The sequence below is a fragment of the Barbus barbus genome (genome assembly GCF_936440315.1).
Source record: "Barbus barbus genome assembly, chromosome: 24".
NCBI lineage: Eukaryota > Metazoa > Chordata > Actinopteri > Cypriniformes > Cyprinidae > Barbus > Barbus barbus.
The window spans coordinates 18,413,856-18,439,665 of record NC_136752.1 but is presented as its reverse complement, the minus strand read 5'-3'; the positions used below and the strand labels follow the sequence as shown (position 1 = coordinate 18,439,665).

The 25,810-nt window shown below is 37.7% G+C and overlaps 4 protein-coding genes across 5 annotated transcripts; 3 read left to right on the top strand and 1 right to left on the bottom strand.

The window, feature by feature from the left end:
- Positions 1-913: 913 nt before the first annotated feature.
- On the top strand, positions 914-4,906 carry LOC306843603 (actin, alpha cardiac muscle). Its single transcript, XM_079375152.1, has 9 exons — positions 914-958; positions 1,779-1,930; positions 2,037-2,165; positions 2,331-2,441; positions 3,093-3,177; positions 3,292-3,453; positions 3,627-3,818; positions 3,926-4,107; positions 4,199-4,906. The coding sequence occupies exons 2-9, from the start codon at positions 1,802-1,804 to the stop codon at positions 4,340-4,342; spliced, it is 1,134 nt and encodes a 377-aa protein (XP_079231278.1). The 5' UTR covers positions 914-958; positions 1,779-1,801; the 3' UTR covers positions 4,343-4,906.
- Positions 4,823-9,233, top strand: LOC306843604 (neuroendocrine protein 7B2-like). Of its 2 annotated transcripts, XR_013781852.1 has the most exons (7): positions 4,823-5,136; positions 5,473-5,707; positions 5,846-5,995; positions 6,193-6,305; positions 6,736-6,789; positions 6,945-7,588; positions 7,934-9,233. XR_013781852.1 is itself a non-coding variant. In XM_079375153.1 (6 exons), exons 2-6 carry the CDS (start codon positions 5,485-5,487, stop codon positions 7,059-7,061), a joined length of 657 nt encoding a protein of 218 aa, XP_079231279.1. In that variant the 5' UTR covers positions 4,823-5,136; positions 5,473-5,484; the 3' UTR covers positions 7,062-9,227. The 2 variants fall into 2 exon arrangements, 1 of the variants encoding a protein (XP_079231279.1); XM_079375153.1 differs by having other exon boundaries at positions 6,945-9,227.
- On the top strand, positions 7,935-8,468 carry LOC306843605 (gremlin-1-like; the record flags this gene model as incomplete). The annotated part of the gene is made up of 1 exon (XM_079375154.1): positions 7,935-8,468. One exon carries the CDS (start codon positions 7,935-7,937, stop codon positions 8,466-8,468), a length of 534 nt encoding a protein of 177 aa, XP_079231280.1.
- LOC306843602 (formin-like) lies at positions 8,943-25,810 on the bottom strand. Its single transcript, XM_079375151.1, has 18 exons — positions 25,557-25,810; positions 23,119-24,908; positions 22,840-22,945; positions 21,720-21,781; positions 20,832-21,523; positions 19,076-19,217; positions 18,275-18,362; positions 17,663-17,724; positions 17,227-17,315; positions 16,893-17,022; positions 16,539-16,685; positions 16,318-16,377; positions 15,297-15,417; positions 12,141-12,233; positions 11,272-11,323; positions 11,023-11,172; positions 10,752-10,833; positions 8,943-9,597 (listed from the first exon to the last, which is right to left on the bottom strand). Exons 1-18 carry the CDS (start codon positions 25,594-25,596, stop codon positions 9,553-9,555), a joined length of 3,951 nt encoding a protein of 1,316 aa, XP_079231277.1. The 5' UTR covers positions 25,597-25,810; the 3' UTR covers positions 8,943-9,552.

Here is a 25,810-nt window from a genome sequence, read left to right as displayed (position 1 = left end):
ACAAGAAATGGTCAAATGGTCAAATAAAAACCAATCATTTTAAATGCTACAAGTGTTATGTTAGTATGTATATTTATATGCTATTAGTATTTATTAATATCTATTTTAGCTAAAGCTAAAAAACGCTTGTCATTTTTTATTTGTTTTTAATGTATCTATTTTGCTTATTTTTTGTTAGTTTTAGTTATAGTCATTTTATTTCTTGAGCTTCAAATTATTATTCCAATTCTTTTGTTATTTTCCAAGGCATCCTTTTTATTTTTTTAAGTTTAAGTTTTTCAGTGAACAGTAATATTTAATATTTCTGTTTTATTTTGTTTCAGATTTATTTCCAGCTTAAATAATTTTTTTACAGTTTTAGTTTGAGTTAACAATACAAAAACGTACAGTACTGGAATTTAAGCATCATGAAAAATGGATATTAATTTTGAATTTTGCTACATTTCAACAGTGTTATCAAATTATTAGTGTTTTATGATGGCAAAGGTCATCTGGATGTGAAAATGCACAACCACATTTTCAATATTTGCCAACAATAAAAACTCTAATATTGTCCAATAACCATTATCCTTATAAGAATGGCATCATGTAATATACATTAACATTTTTTCTTTAGCCACATCAATGCTGTTCTTTATGATTAAATTATTGAAAGTATTGACTTTCTTCGGCCTTCCATTTGGCTCTGAAATCATAACAAGTTTTCCACTGCTTATTTTGCTCTCAAAGAGGATCTGTCACCTCAAGAAACATCTGTCCATTTTGGTAATCAAGTCAAAGTCCATGGAGTACATTATATACTGGCTATGGGCCATTTTCTAGCATCTCTTATTTGGTCTTGTGTGAACTCCAGATCCCGCCCATGAACCCCAGCCCCCCCATCACTAGCATATTTAAGAGGCATCCTTCTCCCATGCCCTTCATCCCAGCGGAAACCCCAGTCTTGCGCTACAACTTGGTGAGTGTTTGCTACTACCTTTATCTCTATGGACTACTTCAGGGACAATAGAGAGAGATTTGAAAAGGAATAACCCAACACTTCATCTCCTACATGGGAAGGAACATTAATCTCTGGAATTGTTGATGCAGACGGTGGATAATTGGCTGATTTTACATTGATGGTCTTAGCTGAAACTACTAACAATATAATTGCTCGTTCTCTGTGACTGTACCTGTAGCTGTAGGTAGAGAATGTATGAGAATGGATGGTTGCCCATTGCTAACAAAGAAATATAAAGAAACAATGCTGCAAGTGATGAAGGCCAGCAGAAGTGAGCAGTTGTAACTAGTTGTATTTGACTGACCAAAGGCTTCATTGGGTTAGAAACCATCTCATAAGGGTGACTTGATGAAACACTAATAAAGGGAGTCATCAACAGATGTAGTGAATTGACACATGCTGCCAATGGATCTCTTACAGTTTCTAGACAGCTGAGGAGGCGCCCCTTAGGTCCTGCTGTCATTTGTCATCAGACAACTGTAAAATAGCTACAGATAGGACACTCGGTCAGGGGCTTCCGCTCGGAATGACAAGAGCTGATGCCTAAAATAGTTTAAAGAGGATCTGCTGTGCTGCTTTTGGCCTTTTGTTGACCTTACCTGATGCTGCGTTTTGTAATGCAGGCTTAGAAATGTTTCAGTGGATTGTAGAGGATATATAGATCTAATATATTTATTAAAATGATTGAATACTTAAAAATTAATGTTCAATTAGTCGTATTATTCAGATTTTAACTTTAACTTATACACTCTTTTAACACATGTTTTCTTCCTCCTAGGACCATCCTAAAAAAGACCAATCATGTGTGACGACGATGAGACTACCGCACTCGTGTGCGACAACGGTTCTGGTTTGGTCAAGGCTGGATTCGCCGGTGATGATGCTCCCCGTGCTGTCTTTCCCTCAATTGTTGGCAGACCCCGTCACCAGGTGGGCCTCCAAAGCATGTACTGAATTCCTGTGGAAAATCATCATATTATAGAAACTAACTTGAACTACAGATGCTTGCTGATAACCAATGACTCTTTTCCTTTAGGGTGTGATGGTGGGTATGGGTCAGAAAGACAGCTATGTGGGAGATGAGGCTCAGAGTAAGAGGGGTATCCTTACTCTGAAATACCCCATCGAGCACGGCATCATCACCAACTGGGATGACATGGAAAAGGTAGCAATTCAAGAATTAATACAGAATGCTGAATTGTTCATTTAACAAGTTTTTTATTCATTAAAAGCAAATATAAAAGGGATCTTATTTCTGTTAGTGAGCTACATCCTGTGTTTGGTCACCTCTGCATTCCTCCAATGATTTAACATATTTAAATATTTTTAGATCTGGCATCACACCTTCTACAACGAGCTGCGAGTGGCCCCTGAGGAGCACCCCACTCTGCTCACTGAGGCCCCCCTCAACCCTAAAGCCAACAGGGAAAAGATGACACAGGTAAGCTAATGCAGGGGTTTCAAACATTTTTTTACTGTCACGGACCACAAATATGATGATCCCTTTGTGAGGGACCCTAAACAGTGGCAGCATATAATGGCAGCCATACATTTTCAAACCAATTTTACTGTAAAAAGGTAAATATTATAACTTTATTATGGTACAATTAAGTTACTTATTTATTATTTGTAAATTATTTTATGTATTATTTTCAGGAGTTTTATATATTACACAATTTCTGAACTTCTTCATGGACGCTCTAGCACCCCCTTGGGGCTGCTCTGATCCTTTGGTTTCCATAAAGTCTGTTTTACAAGTGTTTACAATTGTGCTGAAAACAGTGTTATTTTAGTATCATTGATATACTATCATAATTTTTGCTAATATTTTGATAATAGTTTTAGTTAAATTTCTAGCAATTTTGTTTTGCGTTTTTGTCTTTTTTATTAGTTTTTTTTATATCTTTATAGTTTTAATTTAGTTTTAGTTATTTTAGTGCTTCAGATTTAAACATAAATGAGAAATGTTGCCTTTGAAACTTATATTCGATTTCAGTTAATGTTTTTTTTAAGTAATTATTATTGTTTTATTAATTTAGTTTAGTTAATGATAATAACCCTGGTGGAAACTATTATTTTCCTCTCTTTTCAGATCATGTTTGAGACCTTCAACGTCCCTGCCATGTATGTTGCCATTCAGGCTGTGCTCTCTCTGTATGCCTCAGGCCGTACCACTGGTCAGTGTCTATCAAATCACTAGAAGTAATATATAACATTATGGGTTTTAATTCCTATAAACATCTGTAAAACTTAAAAAGCAATACTTAACATGCCAATGCATCGTGTTACAGGTATCGTGCTGGACTCTGGTGATGGTGTGACCCACAACGTCCCCATCTATGAGGGTTATGCTCTTCCTCACGCCATCATGCGTCTGGATCTGGCCGGTCGCGATCTGACTGACTACCTGATGAAGATCCTGACTGAGCGTGGTTACTCTTTTGTGACTACTGGTGGGTGCTAGCAGAATTCTACTTGTACAGAATTTTGTTTAGAAATTAGCATATGCTCCCCTGGCCTCAAGAGGGGGCAGTTTTTGACACTTTATTTATGCAATATGCAATATAATTGTTCTCAGAGTCTTTTCCCAATATAAAATATACTTGCTCTCTCTTCTCTTCCATAGCTGAGCGTGAGATTGTGCGTGATATTAAGGAGAAGCTGTGTTACGTCGCTCTGGACTTTGAGAATGAAATGGCTACTGCTGCCTCTTCCTCCTCTCTGGAGAAGTCCTATGAGTTGCCTGACGGCCAGGTCATCACTATTGGAAATGAGCGTTTCCGCTGCCCCGAGACTCTCTTCCAGCCCTCTTTCATTGGTATGCTTTGGCTGGGCCTCAAATGACCTATTTGCATTACCCCTGTTGCTGTCTTTAGATCACAATTGTTCTCTTGCTAACATAGTTTGCAACGTTGCTCCTCACAGGTATGGAATCTGCTGGCATCCATGAGACCGCCTACAACAGCATTATGAAGTGTGACATTGACATCCGCAAGGATCTGTATGCCAACAACGTCCTGTCTGGTGGTACCACCATGTACCCTGGTATTGCTGACCGTATGCAGAAGGAGATCACTGCTCTGGCCCCCAGCACAATGAAGATCAAGGTAAACATCCATCCGACTAAATGAGCTTGTTTCTTTTATAGTTGTAGTTTTACAGTCTAACTACATTGATGTTCTCATGCCCATCCTCTAGATCATTGCTCCCCCTGAACGTAAGTACTCCGTCTGGATCGGCGGTTCCATCCTGGCTTCCTTGTCCACCTTCCAGCAGATGTGGATCAGCAAGCAGGAGTATGATGAGGCAGGTCCCTCCATCGTCCACAGGAAGTGCTTCTAAATCTCAAATCCTCTTCAATGCAATCCAAATAACCCTCCGTATGCATTTGTACTGTGCCTTGTGCTGTATATACATGTACTGTTGTAATAAATGTCGTGATGTGTAACAGTACTTTTGGCTCACATTGTGTTTTGTCTTTGAGTATTTGATGAAGAAAATGTATTTTTTGAGCTGACAAATTTTTTCTCAACAAAAGCTCTCAATTTATTTTGTTCGTTCATTTTAAAGTCTATGAGCTAAGATTTTTTTTTTATTTGTTTCAAAGGATTTCTAAACCTTCTTAAAACTTTACACACTTTTTGTAGATTATGTGGACCATAAACTAAAAGGCAGAGTACGAGTTAAAAAGATTTGCATGTGAATGCAGTGGTGATGTTCCATAAATATTATAACAATGCCTGTTCCTGAGAAAATACTTACTTACTGAATTACTAAGCCATTATTAGTGTTGGTTATATTAAAGAGGAGTGAATTACATGCGAAAAAAAGAACCTGATGTATTTGCATTGTAAACGTTATTTCGATTAAACTGACAGGTCCATAACATTTTCTGAACATGACGACACGACATGTCTCATGTGATTTATTTATTTCCTTATAGCCTATAGTCTATTCCTTATTTTCTTAAACTTTGCCCTTCTGCCGTTCCCAATAAAACCCAGCAGCTGTGCTAGTCACTAATCCAAGAAGTGAGACGATTCGCTGCTTGGCAACAGAGCAAATGAAGCGAGGAAGAGGAGGAGGAGGGTATCTGTGCTGAACCCGACAACCTCTCATTCAATCCAGATTACATGGTAGGTTATCTCTTTAAATATGGTTAGCTGTTTATATGTTTATTACAGTTTTGATGTAATACGACTGTGCTTATTAATTTGCGTTTATAAAATAATGGCCTGTGTTTTTAATCAAGCTTGTTCACTTGTGACGTAGTTACAAACAGGGATGCGCGTTTTCTCTGAGCTCAATAATATTTAAGTTATAATAATACTTAAGCATCAGAATTATAGCCCAATTTTTACATTACCTTTTCGGCGAACATGAAATAAAATAAAAAATAACGTATACATTTTTTTAAAAGCGCAGCAATAAATTTACACTAACGTTACGTGTTGTGTTTATTGTCGGTGTAGTGAACGTCAACAATGGGTTCGGCTCCGAAAATGGCACACACGGTTCTTCTGAGTGTCATTATAAGCTTGATGGCCGTCGTTTCTGGCCGCAGTCCACGCACGGTGGATCAGGTGTCGGAGGCGGATATCCAGCGCCTGCTGCACGGTGTGATGGAGCAGCTGGGAATCGCGCGGCCCAGGGTCGAGTATCCCGCGCACCAGGCCACCAACATAGTCGGCCCACTCAGCATCCAAGGTTAGAGTTTCTCTGTATAATTGTTGATAATTACACGTTTTTAAAAAATGTAAATGATCACTGATGGTCTTTATAATAGCCTGCCTACTCCTTATTATGTGGTTGCCTTCATGTGTAATTTTACACTTTGTCCAATAGGTGGTGCCCATGAGGGACTCCAGCATCTCGGGCCCTATGGGAACATACCTAACATTGTTGCAGAGTTAACTGGAAACAGTGTTCCCAAAGACTTCAGCGAGGACCATGGCTACCCTGACCCCCCCAATCCTTGCCCTCTTGGAAAGACTGGTATGTTGGTCTAAATGTAACCGAGTGCACAAATATACAGCAGTGCCACCATTCATTTTGATTAATCGGCAAAGAAAATTTGTTGAATATTTGATCAGATTGAAGGTCTTTACCATATTCTCCTAAAGGAATGAAGACTCTGAACTTTTGTGAATGGCCTAAACATTTTTTGTTTAAAAAATGTGATGTTTTTATAGCTGCTAATGGATGTTTAGAGAACTCTCCAGACACTGCAGAGTTCAGTCGAGAATTCCAGAAACATCAGCACCTCTTTGACCCTGAGCATGACTACCCTGCACTCGCGAAGTGGGTGAGTTCACACTTGACACCTTGAAAAAAGCTGGAGGAGACTTCTGATTGATTCATTTAAGGGCTTTTTACACTGCACTTAACCCTAGGTTACTGTTGTTGTAAACCCTGCTTTTAACCCCGTGTAAAGGTAATGTCAAATGATGACTGGAGTAAAGAAGAGGCCGCTTCATTCTTACCTTTATAGTCCAAAAAGTCTGGAAAACTTGATAGCACTGTCAGCAATATATAATACGAGGATGCCCAATGCTAACACCATTATGTAAACAGTATGTTGTAACTGTAATGACACTGACACAGCAAATGTCATCTTATGACTACACAGTATTAATTGTTAACCCCGAATAAATTATGAGAAGTGTGAAATATGAAGCAAGATAGCCCAGGATTCTGGTCTGTAGCATAACGCACTAAATATCTTATTCTTTCAGAATAAAGGACTGTTGTATGAAAAACTGAAGGGTGGGCCAAAAAGAAGAAAAAGGGTAAGTCATAAATTTATTTTTCTGTGCCTTTTGGTTGCTTCTTTGTCAGTAGAGGCTCAAACGCATGAATTATTAGATGGAGCACTGTTGCATATACAGTACATATTGCATTTTCAGAAAAAATGTCACAGGATCTGTCACTGACTGTGTTTCAGAGTGCAAATCCATATCTGATGGGACAGAGGCTGGATAATGTGGTGGCTAAGAAATCAGTGCCACATTTCCCAGAGGAAGATGAGGTTGAAACTGCTACAAGCAATATCAAGACCTGAACATCGTGTTATTTATAAAAATCTGATCAGTTTCACAGTATAGTCAACATTTAATTATGTGTGATATTCAAATTAATCTTATTATTAATAGAGCAGCAAAGGGTGTAACATGTAACATGAATGATTATTCTCTTGGCACAACTTTTGTTGTAATACCATTTAATCAAATAAAAATGATGTATATGTTCATGTGCAGATAATTGGAGATATGTATTTTTAAGTTCATGATTCATCTAAATTACAAACATCACAATATGCATTCATCATGAGCTTCCTTACTCTCCTGAAGCACTGGACCATCCCCAAAATGCTGTGAATGATCTTAGACTGAGAGGAGGCGTGGACTGCCCCATTCTCTTAAATGTCAGCACTCAGAACAGAGCTCCAGACCTTATTTTGACTCTGACTCCGAGTTCTGGATCATTTGGTTCAACCTATTATTAATCGTAGTTTGTTATGGTACACAAAGACCTTTGTGAACATAGCTGCAGTCCATGTGAAGAAGTCTGAACCATCATTAATCTGAGGTAAATCTGCATATCTACTGGAGTATATTTGTATTTATTATTTAAATGACATCTGTGTGATTTTTGTTTAAATGAGCTGCCAGAGGGATTGCAGAGCAATTTTGTAGGGAATTCATATAACAAAATGTAAATGCGTTTAAATGATTGTGAGCTTTATACACTATACGTTTTGAAATGTTTTAAGTTTAGCTTTTGTGTTCATCTTATATGTATATGAAACGTTTTGATAAAATATATAAAACAATATAACAAATTTTATTAATAAACAATTCTATTTTTTTTTTGTAAAAAAAACTACATATATTACTGCATATTTAATGTTATGTTTTTTTCTTCATGTGAAAGGATGACTAAAGACGCATTAGCTGCCACTATCGTGGTCTTGTGGCTGCTCTGCAATCCGGCGAGGATCAGTGGAACCGGGGGATTTCAAGGCGCCATTCCTCACCCAAATAAATACAGCCCAAACCAGTCGGAACAGTCACCGCAGACACCGCAGGCCAGTTCCAGGGGAACGGGACCGCCTTCAGTCGGGGACGAGGTGCTGGACTCCAGCCAGGAGGCTTTACACGTAACGGAGCGTCGTTACCTCAAACTTGACTGGTGTAAAACACAGCCGCTGAAACTGATGATCTACGAGGACGGGTGCCAGCCGCGCGCCATCATCAACCACTTTTGTTACGGACAGTGCAACTCATTCTACATCCCACGGCACGTTTATCAAGAGGACAGTGCGTTTCAGTCGTGCTCCGTGTGCAAGCCAAAGAGTTTCACTACCGTTACTTACACGCTCTTCTGCCCCGGACAGACTCCCAGCACCAAGAAGAAGCGCGTGCGCCGCGTCAAACAGTGCCGCTGTACTTCTGTCGACTTGGATTAAACTCACTGAAATCTTTGTTGTAGGCTACTTTTATCTAAAAGTCACAAATTCATATAGCTGAATAATGTGGGAGCATGATCGATTTGTTTCCAGTCATCAAAATGTGGCCTTTATATTGTGAAGAAATACAATTGATGCAATTAAATGTATTATAAAACAAGTTAGATAAGTTATAATACTATAAAATAGTGACATATTAAAATATGCTTATATTATTATATTTTTCTCCACTGTGTGGAGCACGATTTGCGCATTGATGCAAATAGCTTATTTTGTGGCTTGATTTGTAATATAGGATACATTACATATTAAGCTATGATGTAAATAAGCTCCTCCCCAAATCCAATCCATCAATTTTTCCCTGGTCTTTATACCATATTGCAATGTAAAAACTAAAATGTGGTGCCAAGTTACTGCCTTTTTAATCACTTGATGAAGAAAATCTAGGTGAACAAACATTACAGAAAACAAGTTAAATGCATGGAAAATTGTTTTTATATTAATGCAAACTTTTTACAGTGTTGAGTTTATTATAAAAATGGACAATATTACTGTGATTAAATGGCAATAAGCAACATAAATGTCATCAATAAAATGTGATGTGATGTTCATCCAAATAAAACTGATAGGGTAGATTAATATTAATATTTCACATGTACATTATCTTTGTTTTTTAATATTTTGTAATGATTTAATATGAGCATAAAAAGTTAACCAACTTTGTTACTCAATATACAAAATAAAGTTGCTTCCTTTTCCAAGTTGAATGTTGAGACTGCTTTTTCAACCCTTAATTGTTTAGACTGGTGAAAAGCCCAGAACAGACTGAGCTAACTTGTAATATAAACATCTCTTAAATGTTTCTCATTTTGAGCAGCATTCATTCATATCGGAAACATGGTCAAATGAGTCCCACAGGAATGGGATCCACTTAACTGACAGACAGGTTGTCATCTTTTAACTTTGCAGTCTTGAGGACAAGTGTTACACAAGCAGGTGCACCTTATTCTGACCCTGCCAAAAATGCAAGTGCCTGGGTCTCAAATATAAAGTACTTGGTCCTCTTTGGTAATGGCAGATGGGGTTAGCTGGCGGTCAGACTTGCTTCTTTCAGACGCAGTCTCTCTTTCTGTAATATGCAGAAATATGCATCATTATGAAGTCCCATTTAGCTGTGCATGCATTATGTAGTATAAAGAAATAGTTCACCCAAAAATGAAAATTTGCTAAAAATATACTCACCCTCAGGCCATTTAAGTTGTACGCAAGTTTGTTTCTACAGATTTGGAGAACTTTATCATTATATCTTGCTCACCAATGGATCCTCTGCAGTGAATGGGTGCCGTCAGAATGAGAGTCTAAACAGCAGATAAAAACATCACAATAATCCACATGACTCCAGTCCATCAGTAAATGTCTTGTGACGTGAAAAAGCTGTTTTTGTATAAAACAAATAAATTAGCCCTTTTAATTTGAAACTTTTAACCTTATTATGTTTGAAAGCGACAGTTTAATGTTAAAACGCTTTAATGATTGATTTGTTTCTTACGTGGCCTAAGTCGTGGCCTAATGGTTAGAGAGTCGGACTCGTAATCGAAAGGTTGCGGGTTCGAGTCTCGGGCCGGCAGGGATTGTAGGTGGGGGGAGTGAATGTCCAGCGCTCTCTCCACCCTCAATACCACGACTGAGGTGCCCTTGAGCAAGGCACCGAACCCCCAATTGCTCCCCGGGCGCCGCAGCATGGCTGCCCACTGCTCCGGGTGTGTGTTCACGGTGTGTGTGTGTGTGTGTGTGTGTGTGTGTGTGTGCATTTGTTCACTACTCACTGCTGTGTGTGTGCACTTGGATGGGTTAAACGCAGAGCACCAATTTCGAGTATGGGTCACCATACTTGACAATACGTCACGACTTTACTTTACTTACAAACATGCAGCTTTTCACTTCACAGGACACTTTTCACTACTGATGGACTGGAGTCATGTGGATTGTTGTGATGTTTTTATCAGCTGTTTAGACTCTCATTCTGACGGCACCCATTCACTGCAGAGGATCCATTGGTGAGCAAGTGATGTAATGCTAAATTTGTCCAAATCTGTTTTGATGAAGAAACTCACCTACATCTTGGATGGAAATGTTCAGTAAAACTTCATTTTTGGGGGAACTATTCCTTTAACAAGTGTCTGGATTAAAAACCTGATTTATGAAAGCACAATAGCTACTAGTGTTTGAACCGCTTATCTATCTGCCACCCACACATCAGCAAGGATGAAAGCAGACTCTTACCAGTCCATTTGCATGTGCCTTTCTGGTCTCAATATTCTTCTCTGCTGTCATGTTGCGCACTGACTGTTGGGCCTCTTTGATTCTGAAGTCAAAAAGAGCAGAGGTTGTTCTTTACTTAACCACAATGTTTTAATTCCAGCAGTTTTTTAATGCTGAAATTTAGTAAAAACAACAACTGCCAGTGAAGAAGCCACCATTACCTAAGTTATCACACTGTGTGATTTGGTCAGAGAAGTTATGCTAGATGCTCAAGATGCTGTTAACTTCTCACCTCTGTTTGGATATGATCTTGTTTTCTCTCTTCCACCTGATCTTGAAATCATTGCAGAATTCAAACCAAAGTGTGAAAACATGGCCAGGCAGAATCTCTGGCTCTCCAGAGCGTGGCTTCAGTCCAAAGTACTCCACTAGGTCAGAGAAGCTGAGGAAGGAAAGACATGAGGCAAAGCTGGAGATAATGCCAAAAATGTTTACAAAGTTTGCATCTTTTGTAATTTCTTGAACAAGAGTGATGTGCTACCTTGTACGTGCTGATATCACTTGATGTTCCACAGTAATTAGCTCTTTTTGTGCTGTAAAATGAAAAAAGTATATCAACAATTCGGACATTTGCATTTTGATTATATCATAATCAGCACCACAGTCAATATTAAGCGCTATTATCTCTTCTATTACTTCAGGATCTTAATTTGTCCTCTTTTTAGTTATACCACAAATAGCATTATTGTCAAATCATTTCTACAAGGGCCTCAAAGACAATGTTTAAACTCCTTTACTAAGAAGTCTCCTTCATTGCCAAAGTCTCCCTGATTCCTATCTCTATGTCTGTCTTCTGAACCTGACCAGCTATCTCGTACAGGTACGGAGTCACAGACACTTATCAGGTCCCCCAAAAGAGCACATGGTAGATATTCTTCATGACTGCAGGATGTGTGCCGTCTTATCTGTGTAGCGGAGACTATCAAATACTTGTAGTAGGAAGAATGTGAGGAAAGGAAAAGCTTTGCTGCTATGTACATAACATAAACATGTATATAAATACATACATAAACTACAAACAGAATAAATATTATTTATCTAGTTTACTACAGCTAGTGTTGTCTCGTCTAGCTGAACTGTAGTAAATGAGAAGTTTATGTCACCATTTATCTGCTTCTATGATCTGCAAAACAAAACAATCCTGTATACAATCTAAGCAAACTTTTGTACGCCTCTTCATCAATCATCTAGAGAGGCAGGTCGTCTCAGAGACCAACGAGACTTCATATCTGAACAAGGCAGACGAGAGGGATTGGCTGATGTGACAGAGCATATAAATAGAGGACTTGAAAACAGATCTACTTCTAAAAGGTAATGTGGGCTAATCGCACGCATCTTAGCATAGCTCACCGTTGGCAATGAAAAAGTCAATTTTCTCCTTGAAGTGATGTACGTGCTCATGAGATGAGTTGGTACACACAGTTAGGACATCCTTTTCACAAACTGTACGAGACAAAAACAATGACATTGGGTTAGAGTAAAGTCCCTGACCAGGTCCAATTTTAAGAAGTCATTCATTGTAAAACAAAGTTTACACAAACTTTAACACAATATTTTCGGCAAAAATAAACAGTCAGATTTTTTTTCTGTTAGACCACCATGAGCGCTTTCTTTTTATTCCATAAACCCAGATTTTGAAGTATAAATGCCACAATGAAGCTAGAAGAATTTTTAAACTGTTACGTTCTTTGCAGATGCCTTCTCACTAAGGTGATTTAAAATAAAGTGTACATTAATGGCAGTTACCTGGCAATGTTTTAGACATCAACATCTGGTATAGGACACTTCAAATACCAAGAAAAAGCATAAAACAGCAAATACAGTGAAAATCTTTCTAATCACAACACTAAGCTGCTTATATGATAATATGTAACCAATATGTTATTTTACAAATAATAAAAATGACTGATTTAGGCATTAATGGTGACCCTATTTTTTCTTTTGTTTATCAGGAATCAACCATCATTCACAACTTCAGCTTAAGTTGTTTTTATCAAGCCATATAAAATCTCAGCTACTGTGGTCAAAGCCATTAGCATATCACTGATTACTTGCAGATGGAATGAAAGCGCTTTCTGCTGATAAAGCAAATTCTGTTAGTGCCTAATTATAACATCACTGCGGTGAATTATGCTGATTACATCTGTAAAAACAATGATTACAGTAAATTTGATTTTGATTATGAGCGGTTAATGTGAAAATGTGTAACATAAGGGAATTTTCAAAGTCTAAAACCAAGTTGAGCGACAGCATTCTACTGTATGTTGATATTGTACTGTATATATCTTGACATATCAGCCTGATTGTGACCAGCTAAGTAGAATAATTGCCTTATTTTTCTTGTGCTATAAACAAATGACAATACAGTCATCATTTGTTCACCCTCACGTCATTCTAAACTTCTATGACTTTCTTACGTAGATGTTAAAACTTATTTGTGACCCTGGACAACAAAACCAGTCATATAAATCTCAATTTTTGGAAATTGAGATTTATACATCATCTGAATGCTGAATAAATAAGCTTTCCATATGGTTTGTTATGATAGGACAATATTTGGCCGAGATACAACTATTTGAAAATCTGGAATCTGAGGGTGCAAAAAAATCTAAATATTGAGAAAATCGCCTTTAAAGTTGTCCAAATTAAGTTCTTAGCAATGCATATTACTAATCAGAAATTAAGTTTTGATATATTTACAGTAGGACATTTACATAATATCTTCATGGAACATGATCTTTACTTAATGTCCTAATGATTTTTGGCATAAAAGAAAAATCAATAATTTTTGACCCCTACAATATATCTTTGGCTATTGCTACAAATATACCCCTGGTTTTGAAATGTGACCAAATGTGACCCTGGTTTTGTGGTCCAGGGTCACATTTGGCCTCTACAATTAAAGTCAACGAGGTCCAAAACAAGCCTTGACCCCAGTGACTTTCACTGAATTAACATTTTTCAAAATATCTTCTTTTGTGCTCCACGGAAGAAAGAATGTCATACAGGTTTGAAATTTCATGAATTTTCATTTTTTGAGTAAACTATCCCCTTAAGCCCTTTTTGTTTGCACTTGTTCCTAAACTACTGCCTCTAACCAATGAACAAGACAACACAATAGAGCTAAAGCACCACCTGTGACAGAGCCAGAGGTTATCAAATGTCTTTTTCTCTGGGTAAGATCTGTTTTGATGCACCTCTGATCGCATCCTCAGATAGTCATTGTGCCACCCGTGGACCTACGCAGCACTGTTTGTTCACCGTCCAATCAGAGGATCAGAGGAGCCAGTCTCCTGCCCCAGTCATAATACACCCTGATGGGAACCCAGGACTGTTGGACACGCTCCATCTGCATCTCACTCCAGATAAGGCTACACACACTACTGTTTTTATTAAGCGTTTGTGTAAACTGTGAACAAAGAAGTCGAGTGTCTTTCCCAAAGCATTTCTACGAGAAATATTGATTCATTCCAGTCTAGCTTGATTTGGTCTTCATATATGTAGTTTCCACCAAGGCGGCTCACAGCTACATTCAGGTCTTCTCAACTGTGCAGAGTGAGCCAAACCACAATCACAAAGAGATCAAAAAGATGTCTCAAACGCAAACCAGATGAATCAGCTGTGGAGACTGAGAGCATTAGATGTGCTTCACAATGTTGTCATAATTGTCTCTGGAAAATAAAATCACAGGGACATTCCCTTTTTGTGTAGACACACTAATTTGATTAGTGCAGCACTTTCTTGCTCTGCAAAATAACATCGCAGACAAATGCGGTCACCTTGAGCAGCCAAAACCTCAGTGGGGTCGTAAGTAATGCACCCAAGACACCAAAAATCGAACAAACACAGCACAAAAACAAAAAAAACAAAGACATGATTCTCTCGCAGTCATGAGGGGAGTTCAAACAGCAGGAGAAAAAAAGGGAGAGCGTGATGGGCCAGATTTGGTAGTCTCTCCGTCGCCCGATAAGAAAGGCTTGTTGAGAGGTAAAGAAAAGAATCTCTGACACACATCTGCAAGGCCACACTGAACTCGGACTGATACAGTGTAGCATGAGAACGGCAGTGCATCTCTGTGCAGATAAAGCCCATCCCACCAGCGATAAGCTACTCTTCTCTCAGATTACATAAGCGCCAAAGCACTGTAGCCTTTGGCTCCTCCGACAGAGCTAAAGAATCACACAATACCAGAAGCATCTGATGGGCAGGATTAAAGTCATATCTAAAAGGCGCCAGGGCAAAATCACACAGACTCCACTTCGTCTCCACAGACATGTACATACGCAAACATGTCTGTATATTCCACCTGATCTAATGTGGTTTAATAATGAGTTGTTGCTAACAGATGCTGTAAAGTCCTCAGGATTCAGCTGGAGCCATGTTGCAGGATTGTAGCCATCCATCCGCCAAAGCCCATGTTATCTTGCCTCTTTTGATGCTAGAGTAAATCAGTGGCACGCTAAAATCAGTTCTGAAGCCCTTTAGAGTGTTTTTGGTAATTCTTACCTGTCAGTTCTCTGTTCAGCTTCCTGAGATCCTTTGAGAGGTCATCAAACTTCACTTGAGAGGAAAGGAAAACATCTTGAGGTTCGGGCAAAGGAAAGATGCTCTTTTCTGTCCCAGCATTCTGAAGAGAGATTTAAGGGCCGGTGACATATTTGAGTGTCCATGATAAAGAAAAGACTTACACATCTACATAAAAACATTGTGTCAAGTTTTTACCCCAGCATTCAAAACAACTTTTTAAAAGAACCCTTTTATGCTCACCAAGGCTGGATTTATTTGATCAAATATACAGTAAAAAGAGTAATACTGTGTAATATTATTATAACCTAAAATAACTGTTTTTATTTTCATATACTTTAAAATGTAATTTATTCTTGTGATGGTAAAGCTGATTTTTCAGCAGCCATAACTCGAGTCTTCAGTGTCACATGATCCTTCAGAAATCAATATGCTGGCTTGATTGATCAAGAAACATTTCTTATTATTATCAATCTTGGAAAGTTGTGCTGCTTAATATTTTTGTGGAATATTGTGGAATTGTGGAATATATATAAATATATATATATTTTTTTCCAGGATGAATAGAAAGTTCAAAATCTTTTATAACATTATTAATTGATCAATTTAATGTGTCATTTAATACATAAAAAGCCCTCCCCTTCAAAAAAAAATTATATTTATCATGTTAATGTTGTATTAACCTTTAATAAAATTTAAGAAAAATTAAATAAATTGAATTGAATAAAATAAAATAAATTTCTTCATTTTTATATGAGAGCACCCTGACATAACAAAAAATTAAAAAAATTTAGAAATGAAAAACATTGCATTTTAGTATATTCAAGTCATTGTATGAATTGTACTTTCATGCATCACTGAATAAATGAACAGAAAATAAATAATACATTTATTAACAGAGAAATGGGTCATTGACCCTGAAAATAATGTGACCAGAAGTGTGCAGATCTGCACTGTGCAAAATAAAACATTGCATGTGAACAAATACATGTTCATGGTTTACCTTATCAAGGTGACGCAGATAGTAGGAAACAATGTAGTCCAACAGACTAATGTGATTTTCCTGTAGGTTTATAAAGAATTATGTCAAAAACGTATATCACCTTGTACAGGAAACAGAAAAAACTAATTGCATTGAGGCTCTATCAAACACCTCAGCATGTTTGTGTGCGGCTAGGGCTTTCAGTGTCAAACATGGGCTCATGAAATGGAGAAAAAGGTTACCATGCTCTTGACGTCTTTAAGCTTATGAAGAATCTCAAGCCCAAAGCCGTCGGCCTGTCCTCGAGCTCTGCTGCCGCCATTCATGTAGTTTCCCAGAGCAAGCACCAGTCCTATCACCTCCCTCACACTGTCTTTCTCCAGCAGATACTAAAACACATCACCATTTATTTGTGCATTTATGACTCTTCATAACGGAGATGTTGGAGACAAAGCAAGCACTTAGACCTCACTTGAATAAACGGCAGCTGCCTGAAGGGCTGTTTAAGAATAAGCTGTTAAGAATGCAACCATTGATACTTTATCAAATGTTTGATAGTATCTGAGGTCTGACCCCTTTGAAAAGTGCCTTTGTACCTTGCAGACGTGAAGAATAATCTTGGTCTTGCGCTGTATGGAGGCAACGGCGTCAGTGAACTTCGACTGAAAAATGAAACAGTGAACTCGACTGGAGAACTCAGGGATCTGGGAGAGTTCATACAGGAACCTGTCAAGGAAAAGCAATGAACATATGTCAACCTAAAGTGCGTAGTGTTGAAAACACTACTCTGTCTTTGTCTGTCCTCAAATGAAGGAACCTTAGAGAAGTATACACTGCAAAAAAGTGCCCTTGTAAGTGACAATTGACGTATCACTAGTCGCTGGCTGCATGAAAAAGTGAGTTATCTGGTGTGTTTCTGGAATATCTCACTGTTCAGGCTTGTCCAGTAGTTTGACCCGCTCCTCGTCTGAGGTTTCATAGTGTTTCTTAATCTTCTCTAACTCCTCGGGCTGAGCTCTCTGGGAGAAACAGAACAGACGCATTCATATGACAACTGACCAATGATACACACATAAACTTATGAAACCACACAGGAACTATCAATTATTTAGTTATGAACTGAAACTAGTATTTATGTGTATTTTCTGGAGTGATTTTGTTGAGAAATGTGAGTTGAATGGATTTAAACACAGTAAAATGGTTAAATACAGTAAAACTTCATTATCTGAAATATTTAAAGGAATATCCTACAAGTTAAGGCTTTTTTTTGTTTGTTAACATTTTGTGCAAAGCTACTGTTTTGGAGGCTGGGATTCAGTGCATTGGCCTGTACATAAGTACACTTCCAGTGTGGCACGATACTTACATTTTCATACAGGGCTTCAATAGCATCCAAGTCAACCACAGAATTGTCCAGAGTCAAAACAGCTGTGTAGAGAAGAAGTATTAGTCTCTAGACAAGACGACTGATTAGTTTATGGACATATGTGTGTCATGGATGTGATAAGTGAATGTAAAAGTGGCTAAATATGTATTTGAGAGCTTTTTTGCCTAAAGTCATCAAAAACATCTGCCTGTCTCACTCTGTTAAGCCAAGCTGTGACGACTTCAAGATTTTCAATGGGAAAAGTATGTTTAGTAAGTAGGACTGATGCACACGCCATAATGTGGAGAACCCAAAGAGTATTTCGGTAAACCATAAGTCAATTTTAATTAACCAACATACAGACCATTTATTCCTAATAAGAGCTGGAGCCAATCACATTGTTGCAAGATATGTTTCTATATACAGAACCATTTCAACATCATGTCTTAGCTTGCCTTTCACCATCCAGGCCACACAAATATGTATTATTTTAACATGTCTGTTTATTATTAGTGGAGGAAAAATGAGTCTGGATAGAATAAAAAGACACTCTGCTGAGCTGGTGGTCGAGTATTTCTCAGCATATATGAGCATATATACTGTGTGATTTACCTTGCTGGATGTCCTTCATCTCCAGATGGAGACTTGAGATTAAGATGCCCACAGCGTGAGAGCGCTTGCCATCCAGTAATTTAATGACCTAAAATCCACATTCACAAGACAAACCCCACCACAGAATAGCATTTACTTCTAAATGACTTAGATCATACGTTAAGTGCATTCTGCTTACTCTACCGTATGAATACAAGGTTGCAAAGACTCATGCTAATATTATGAAAAAGTGCAATGAATGAATAACAAAAGAACCTTTGGGAAATTCCAAACTTCCATTATAAAATCCGCCTGCCAAAGGTAACAATGGCAAGATCACATTTCATAAACAGGTTCATTTATTTCAAATTATTCCCATTTCCTATATAATTATATCAATTTCAAAGGCATTTGTGGGATCCTGATATTACACATAAGCATTTATATAAAAAATTGCAGATTCTATCAAGTGACAGCACTTGATAAATTATGTTTCTGTTTATAGAAATGTAATTATCAGAGGTGAATGCATGAATGCATAATTTATGCTAGTGTTCCAGTAATATACATATATATATATATATATATATAATTCGGAAGTGTTGAAAACTACTCCACCTAGTGGACACTTCTTAAATCTGTACTTTGAGCAATGAATCACATTACATTAAGTTATGCACTTTTATGCAAAGCGACTTAAAGTGCATGTGCATTTTTTTAAATGAGTTAAATCACACCAACAGCCTCGCATTTGTTATATAAATATGGGACGCATCCTCTCTATGTCATATCATTTTTCTCATCTTCAGGCAAGAGTGGTACCTTCCTGGCTTTGGTTTTCTTCTCATAAGCTTCGGATAGGGGCTTTCTTTTGGTGGGCGATGTGGCTTTAGCAAACAGTTCCGCAAACTCATTGGTGTTTATTATCTCTGGCTCTTCCAGGGAACTCCATAGCATATTGTTCCTTAGAAAAGACAAACAAATGATGAGAGATTTTATGTTTTCCGAATATTTGAATATTTTCTGCTCACGTTAAAGCTTATCGAGATTGAATCTTAACACATCAAAGTCACAGAATAGGCCACGACCAAAGCATTTCCTAATACTGGCATCTGTAAAAACCAAAGTTACATGAGTTATTTACTGTTGCTGGGTAACCATACCTAAAAGCAGGAAAATGAAAATCAACAGGGGCTCAATGCGAGTAATCTGATGAACTAAATTTTCTCTCCCATAAAAATAATTAAGGAGCCAGGATGATGGCGCACAGCTAAGCTTGACTGGGTTCGGCTTTGGCTTGACAAAATGCTCACGGAGAGAGCAGAAGCTTTCATGAGGAGTCAAATAACATTGCAACAGCACAGAGGTGGCCAGGGAGCCGAATCCCACAGAAATCCACACCGCCACTAGAGGTCCTGGAAAGACTGCCGCTCGGCCTGTGGCTGGCCCCTCAAGCAGACAAATGTCTGCAGTGGTCTGTCTTAAACTTCCCATGAGGTCTGACGAGGGAGAGTTGAAAATGTCAGCGTCACTTGTGGACATACACTGTGTGTTTGAGGAATGTACAATGAACAATGGAAATGTTTATTTGGAATACAGGTAGAGTGGGATGGTGTTTTTTTAAGGTTTTATATTTAGTTTAGGGCAGTTGAGATCTATTTGAAACCGTGGCCAGTGTTGTTATTGTTAACTAAAACTCTTAAAAATTTGTTTTGTTAATTGAAATAAAATTTAAATAAAGTAAAATATAAATATTAGATGAAAAACTTATGAGACTTAAACAAAATTGATATTTTTGGCAACTAACTGAAATAAAATAAGTTTACACTGAATTATAAAAGTTACTAAAACTGAAATAAAAGAAAATTGAAGCTATATAAAATATTTTGCTATTTAGAGCTATATAAAAAATTAATGAATAACAAAAGCAAATAAATAAAAAATTTAAATTAAAACTGAAAATATAAAAATAAAAGCTAATACAAAATATATAAAAAAACACTATAATACTGTATTAATAATACTAAATGATTACATATTGTGTCAGTGGCTAAGCACTTTGTCATGATATCATGATATGATATCTTAAAACAATGAGAGTCATGGATGATCAGAAGTGTCTCTTTTTACCTGTATTCAGTATATAATAATACAACTGACATATTTGTGTTTGGGTCAATGACATATGTGTGTAACCATGTGTAAGTGTAACCATGATAAAGAAAAGAAAAAATCTTTTAAAAATCTACTTTTAAAATTTATCTGATATTTCTGATCTTGACACACAGTCATGAAGGGGGTCTTCTTGAACATATCATTTCCTGTTTTATGGGGTTTTTTGCTTCTGCATGTTTGCTTCTGAATGATTGCACCATGACTCTGCAGTCAAGTAGATTTTTTAAAATATGATTTACTTATTTCAATAAGACATTAAATTAATTCATCCTTTTAATTTTTTTCGTTATATATCAAGACATAAACAAAAATCACATTCAAAAAACCGGACTGCTAAGTTATTGACCTTAGCCCATTAAAATATGAGGCAAGGTGATACCTGATACCTGTTATCACGAGATACCTGTTATCTTGAATCTGTATCCGTGTCCAGTACAGCGGTTTCATTGGACAGGTCGGCTCCACTGATGGCTTGCGAGGAGGATTGTCTGCCGCTTTACTGGAGAATATATCAACTCCAGGAGGAGGGGGAGGGGGGACAGAGTGGAGGAAGGGTGGTGGCGGTGGTGGTGGCACACCACATCCTGTCATTGGTGGAGGTGGTGGAGGAGGTGGAGGAGGCACACTTCCTGGCCTCTCTAGTGGCTGAGCAGGAAATGGAGGTACATTAGGAATATAAGGGCCTGTTGGAGGAGGAGGAGGAGGAGGAGGAGGAGGAGGGGGTGGAGTATTGTTGCTATCCATCTGTAACTGAAGTGATACAGGTGGGGGTGCTGGAAGAGGAACTGCCTTTTGTTTGCCAGTTAAGTTTTTTGTTGTGTTGAGGTCAGCATTTTTAGGCAGGGGGTCAAAACCCCTGCTCTGGGTTTCCTTGGCCTCCTCCGGCTTGTTGACTGTCTCTGTTTCTGTCTGAATACACACAGAGTGGAAGACCCGTGGCTTGATGTTGTCTTCAGTGGACACAGCAACATCTCTGTGATTTCTGTCTCTTTCTTTGTCTCTCTCTCTTTGTAAGCTGGCGATGGTTGTCCCTAGTCTGGACAGATCTTCTTCGTTCTTCTTTTGTAACCGGAAGAGCTCAAGTTTGAAGTCAGCCTGCATTAAAATGTCCAAACATCAACATACAGTACATACAATTTTCTTACCCCAGAGAATGCATGAACTGATAAAAAAATAACATTTATAATGTATAACATTTGAAGTGTCTTTATATTTGCTTTATATTTTAAACTTGATATTTTATACAAATGTTCCCATTCTGTATAAACTTTTGTTTTTGTGAGGGTCTCACCTGTAACTTCTCCACCTCTTCATTACATTCCCTTTTTAGCTGCAGAAGAGCTGCCTGATGCTCTGAGAACATACAACAAAGACATGACTAAATTGATCACAAAACCCATTGAATAGTTCTAGAAACTCGATAAATCAAAGCTCTACCATATAATATATGTAAATATATAGAATAAGATGTATGTATACACTATACCAAGATTTTTAAACATTTTTGAAAGACATCTCTTATGTTCATTAAGGGTACATTTATTTGATCAAAAATACAGTAAAACAGTAACATCGTGAATTATTATTTACAATAAAAAATGTTTTTATTTTAATATATTTTTAAATGTAATTAATTTCAGAGATGGCAAAGCTGTATTTTCAGCAGCCACTACTCCAGTCTTCAGTGCCATAAATAATAAATATTGAAAACCATACTGCTTAATATGTTTATGGAGCATTTATTTGAAATATAAATCTTTTGTAACATTATATCTATTATTTGCCAATTTTTTATTAATTTAATGTATCCTTGCTGAAAAATATCTTACTCTATCATAAATGGGATGAAGAGTTGGATATCCAATAAATGTTGTAGATGTAAAATTTCCAATAGATGGCAGTGGTGGGACTGTTATAAATGGATGATCACTGCCTTGACTAGAGAACCATGGGAAAACTGTCTGACTTTTAAATAAGAGAACTAATTTCCTCAAGTATAATCATACCAAGACATATGACAACACCATTCTGACTGTGTGTGCTTCTTAGGTGTGGCTGTGGACTCCACACCCTTTAAATCTATAAGACACTGCAATATAGTCAATGGAACTGACACTCAATAAGGGTGATTATAAAATTATATAGTATTGAATGTACACATTTATGTAATTTTCAATGGCGTAAGATTAGTGACTGCATTACTGAGAAAACATATAGTCTTACAAATAACAAATAGTGTGACATTGAGTCATTTCATCCGTAGAACAGCCCTCTCAGAACACATTTAGGGTGGAGGTGTATTGGAATTTGTTTGGACAGTGTTGTGTCATTAGATACCAAGGCAAATATTGGAATCAGAGCAAACATTTACACTTACTGGTGTTGTTTCTGATTATACAATAAGCTCTTACCTGCTTCAGTGTATTTTAGACCAATCTTTTCCTCTTCGTCTTTGGGTTTTGGTGGAGGCCAAACAGTCTGAAGTCGCTTTGGGGTGTGCTCCCCACTCACCTCAGCCTATAAGACAAAAAACAGTCGCAATTAATGTGCATTGTACCATTGAAATATGTTGAATTAAAGAGCCTATTAAAATTAAATAACTAAAATGATTACATTTATAAAATAAGGTTTTTCACATGTATTGATACTGAGATGCTACCATCAAATGCAATCATCTATTCACTTCATACTTTGGAATCAGTAGTTTCTTTGCTGTCTGGAGACTTGGTTGAGCTCCTATCAAAGAAGGCTTTGAGGACGTCTTTGTCCCTGTTGATCTTCTTCTTTACAGTGTCCAGGTCCATACGATTTGAAGTGTCCTTTTTGGCAGATTTAACTGTGAAGAAAGCCTTCAATGCACCTAAGGCCATCTCTGCATTTGTAGATTTGTTTGTTTCCTCAGACTGGAGAACGGCCGGCTCCTCTACAGTTGTCTCTGGCTTTTCCACAGGGTCCTGACTGATTGGAGACAGTGGGGGGCTTGTCATACTCTCTTGCTTTCTCTTCCCTTCCCCCTTGCTGAGGAATTGGGTAAGCTGTTCTAGGAAGTCTCCCTTTACTTCTTTCTTGTTAGACTGATCGGTAAAAAGTCCTCTTTTGGCAGGGCTTTGGGGTTGCTCAGGAGTGTCCTTTTCCACAAGGGCTTCTTTCTTGGGGCTGAGCAGCCCGGTGAAGAGGGACGACAGTTGGAGGGGTTTTTCTTTTACTGCTTTGGGGGTTTGGTCAGTTGTGGTCTTCTCAGTGGAAGATGAATCTGTATCTAACATAGTCTCTTCTTGTATTATGATTTCTTCTTGGTTCTCTACATTCATTTCTTCTTCTTTATGCACTTTTATCACCTGTTCCTCCAGCTGGATGGTCACCAGTTCTGGATCTGAATGATCTTTCTCAGATAATCTGTATTCTTCAGTGTCAAAGAGGCCAGAACCTTCTGAAATCTCACCTCCAGTCTCAGAATGATTCATTTGGTTCTTCTGACTTGTGGTAGGTGGATGGACCTCCACAAAATTGCTCTCTGATTCTGCACTGCTTCTATCAAATGTAGCTTGCCCAACAGCAGTCTCATCTCTCGGCTGGATCTTTTCAGTATCAACACATGATCCTGCAGAAAGATCTTCAACACGTGTAAGGGTGATGACTACAGTTCTGGTGTTTACAGGTGAGTTTGAAGAAAGAACCTTTTTATCAGCGAGACTATGAACTTCACAATATGTTAATGTGGTCTGAATGTCCATGTTTGTGGATGTCTGGTGGTAGTTAATTAGAGTTTGTTCATTTGCACCAGTTTTGGTTACCTCTGGAACAACTGCAGGGTTTTGATGATTTCCATCAGACTCTATTTTGCTCTCAGCAGCAGATACTTCCTGCTGACTTTGCACTGAAAAGTCATTATTGTTATTTGTGGATGACTGCAAAGACTCTGTTATTAAAAATTCAGTCAGATTGTTTCTGTCAGAGGGAATATTTGTACTTTTAGTGTCTGTGAGGACGTCCTGACAGACTCTGTCTTTCAATGGTTCTTTCTCAGTGTTCTCTCTGAACATTTTCATTGTTTCTTTGCTGCTGCTGTTGGTTTCCTCTGTGTGTCCTTCTCCTCTCTTATTTTGCACAACACCAAAAAGCTCCTCATTGCTGACATTGCCCGATTCCATAACAGCGGTCTCATTTTCAGGTATGTCCTGCTTGAGTCTGTTTTTGCTCATATCCTTATCATTGCTTTTTGAAACAAACTCTTCGTCACTGTATAAAGATCCATCTCTGAAATCAGGTTCTTTATTATCCAATGTAATGAGTGCTGAGTTCCCAAGTTGTTTGTCCAGTCTGTTAGCACTGTCATTGGCTGAGACCTCGCTAAGTGATTTAGACGGTGTGTCAGCTTGACCATCCGTTACATCCTGGTCAGTCTGGCATGCTCCTGATGTTTTATTGTAATTATCTCTCGGGTGGTCAACATTCAGGTCCAAGTCCACTTCCTCCTTTACTGAAGAAAAATCAATTTCATCAGTTTCATTAACATTCTGATGCTCTGATCTGTTGACATGGTCCCTTGTTCTGTCTTCCTTAGCATTTGTTTGTGAAGTCTGAACAGTTATATCAAAATCATCCCCTTGATCATCGAAACCATCCTGCCTATGAACACATTTTTGTTGATCATTAACATCTCCTTTCTCAGTCAAAGAATGAAAAGAAGTCTCATTTGGACTCTCCTCAGTCGGGTTTTGGAGTTCATGCTTTTCATGGTGAGTAAAAAAGTTTGTTAATTTGTCCAAAAATGAATTGCTGGGCTTACTCTCCATTTCCTTCCAGTACAGTCTACTGCCTCTTTAAGACCAGATTTAGTCTGTCTTTATTCAAACAACCATATTCCACAAGTGAATAAAACAGGAAGCAAAGTTAAAATTCAAATCTCCAGAGTTAAAACTGAAGTGTCCATGATTGTCGTAACAAAAAGTCCAGGTTCTTTCCATTAGCCTTCCCAAGTCTAGCTAACTCTGAATTTCCGGTCCTTGTGCTGACAAATTATGAATATGAATAAGTTCCATATATTATCTTTTACTGTTTTGAAATGCTGTTCTCTTTTAATAAAATAATTTGAGTCTAGGTCTAGTGTGTAATATGTTGTCCTTACATGAAGTTTCCAGAATTACGGAAGCCAGGAAAATGTCCATTAAAAAGCAGAGATGCTGTTCTCAGGCTCTCATTACAGGAGAGCTCAAGAAATGGAAAAAAAAAAAAAACATTCCGCAACGACATTCTAAATGCTTCCAGCATGCAGTTTGATCCTTTTATCCCGTCTTTACATTCTTTTTAGCATCTTCATTCTTTTCCATCTTGGATTTTGTAATGTTTACTTGATATTAATCCACAGTTCGCAACAAGAGC

Bases quoted from the DNA above. Each gene is read 5' to 3' on its own strand.
- LOC306843603 (XM_079375152.1), top strand. From the start codon at position 1,802: ATGTGTGACGACGATGAGACTACCGCACTCGTGTGCGACAACGGTTCT. The intron at 2,442-3,092 runs GTAAGCTAATGC...CTCTCTTTTCAG, and splicing joins ACAGGGAAAAGATGACACAG to ATCATGTTTGAGACCTTCAA. The intron at 3,819-3,925 runs GTATGCTTTGGC...TGCTCCTCACAG, and splicing joins CTTCCAGCCCTCTTTCATTG to GTATGGAATCTGCTGGCATC.
- LOC306843604 (XM_079375153.1), top strand. From the start codon at position 5,485: ATGGGTTCGGCTCCGAAAATGGCACACACGGTTCTTCTGAGTGTCATT. The intron at 5,996-6,192 runs GTATGTTGGTCT...ATGTTTTTATAG, and splicing joins TTGCCCTCTTGGAAAGACTG to CTGCTAATGGATGTTTAGAG. The intron at 6,306-6,735 runs GTGAGTTCACAC...TTATTCTTTCAG, and splicing joins ACCCTGCACTCGCGAAGTGG to AATAAAGGACTGTTGTATGA.
- LOC306843602 (XM_079375151.1), bottom strand. From the start codon at position 25,596: ATGGACATTTTCCTGGCTTCCGTAATTCTGGAAACTTCAT. The intron at 21,782-22,839 runs GTAAGAGCTTAT...GTATGTTCTCAG, and splicing joins TCTAAAATACACTGAAGCAG to AGCATCAGGCAGCTCTTCTG. The intron at 17,316-17,662 runs GTAAGTATCGTG...TGTTTCTCCCAG, and splicing joins TTGAAGCCCTGTATGAAAAT to AGAGCTCAGCCCGAGGAGTT.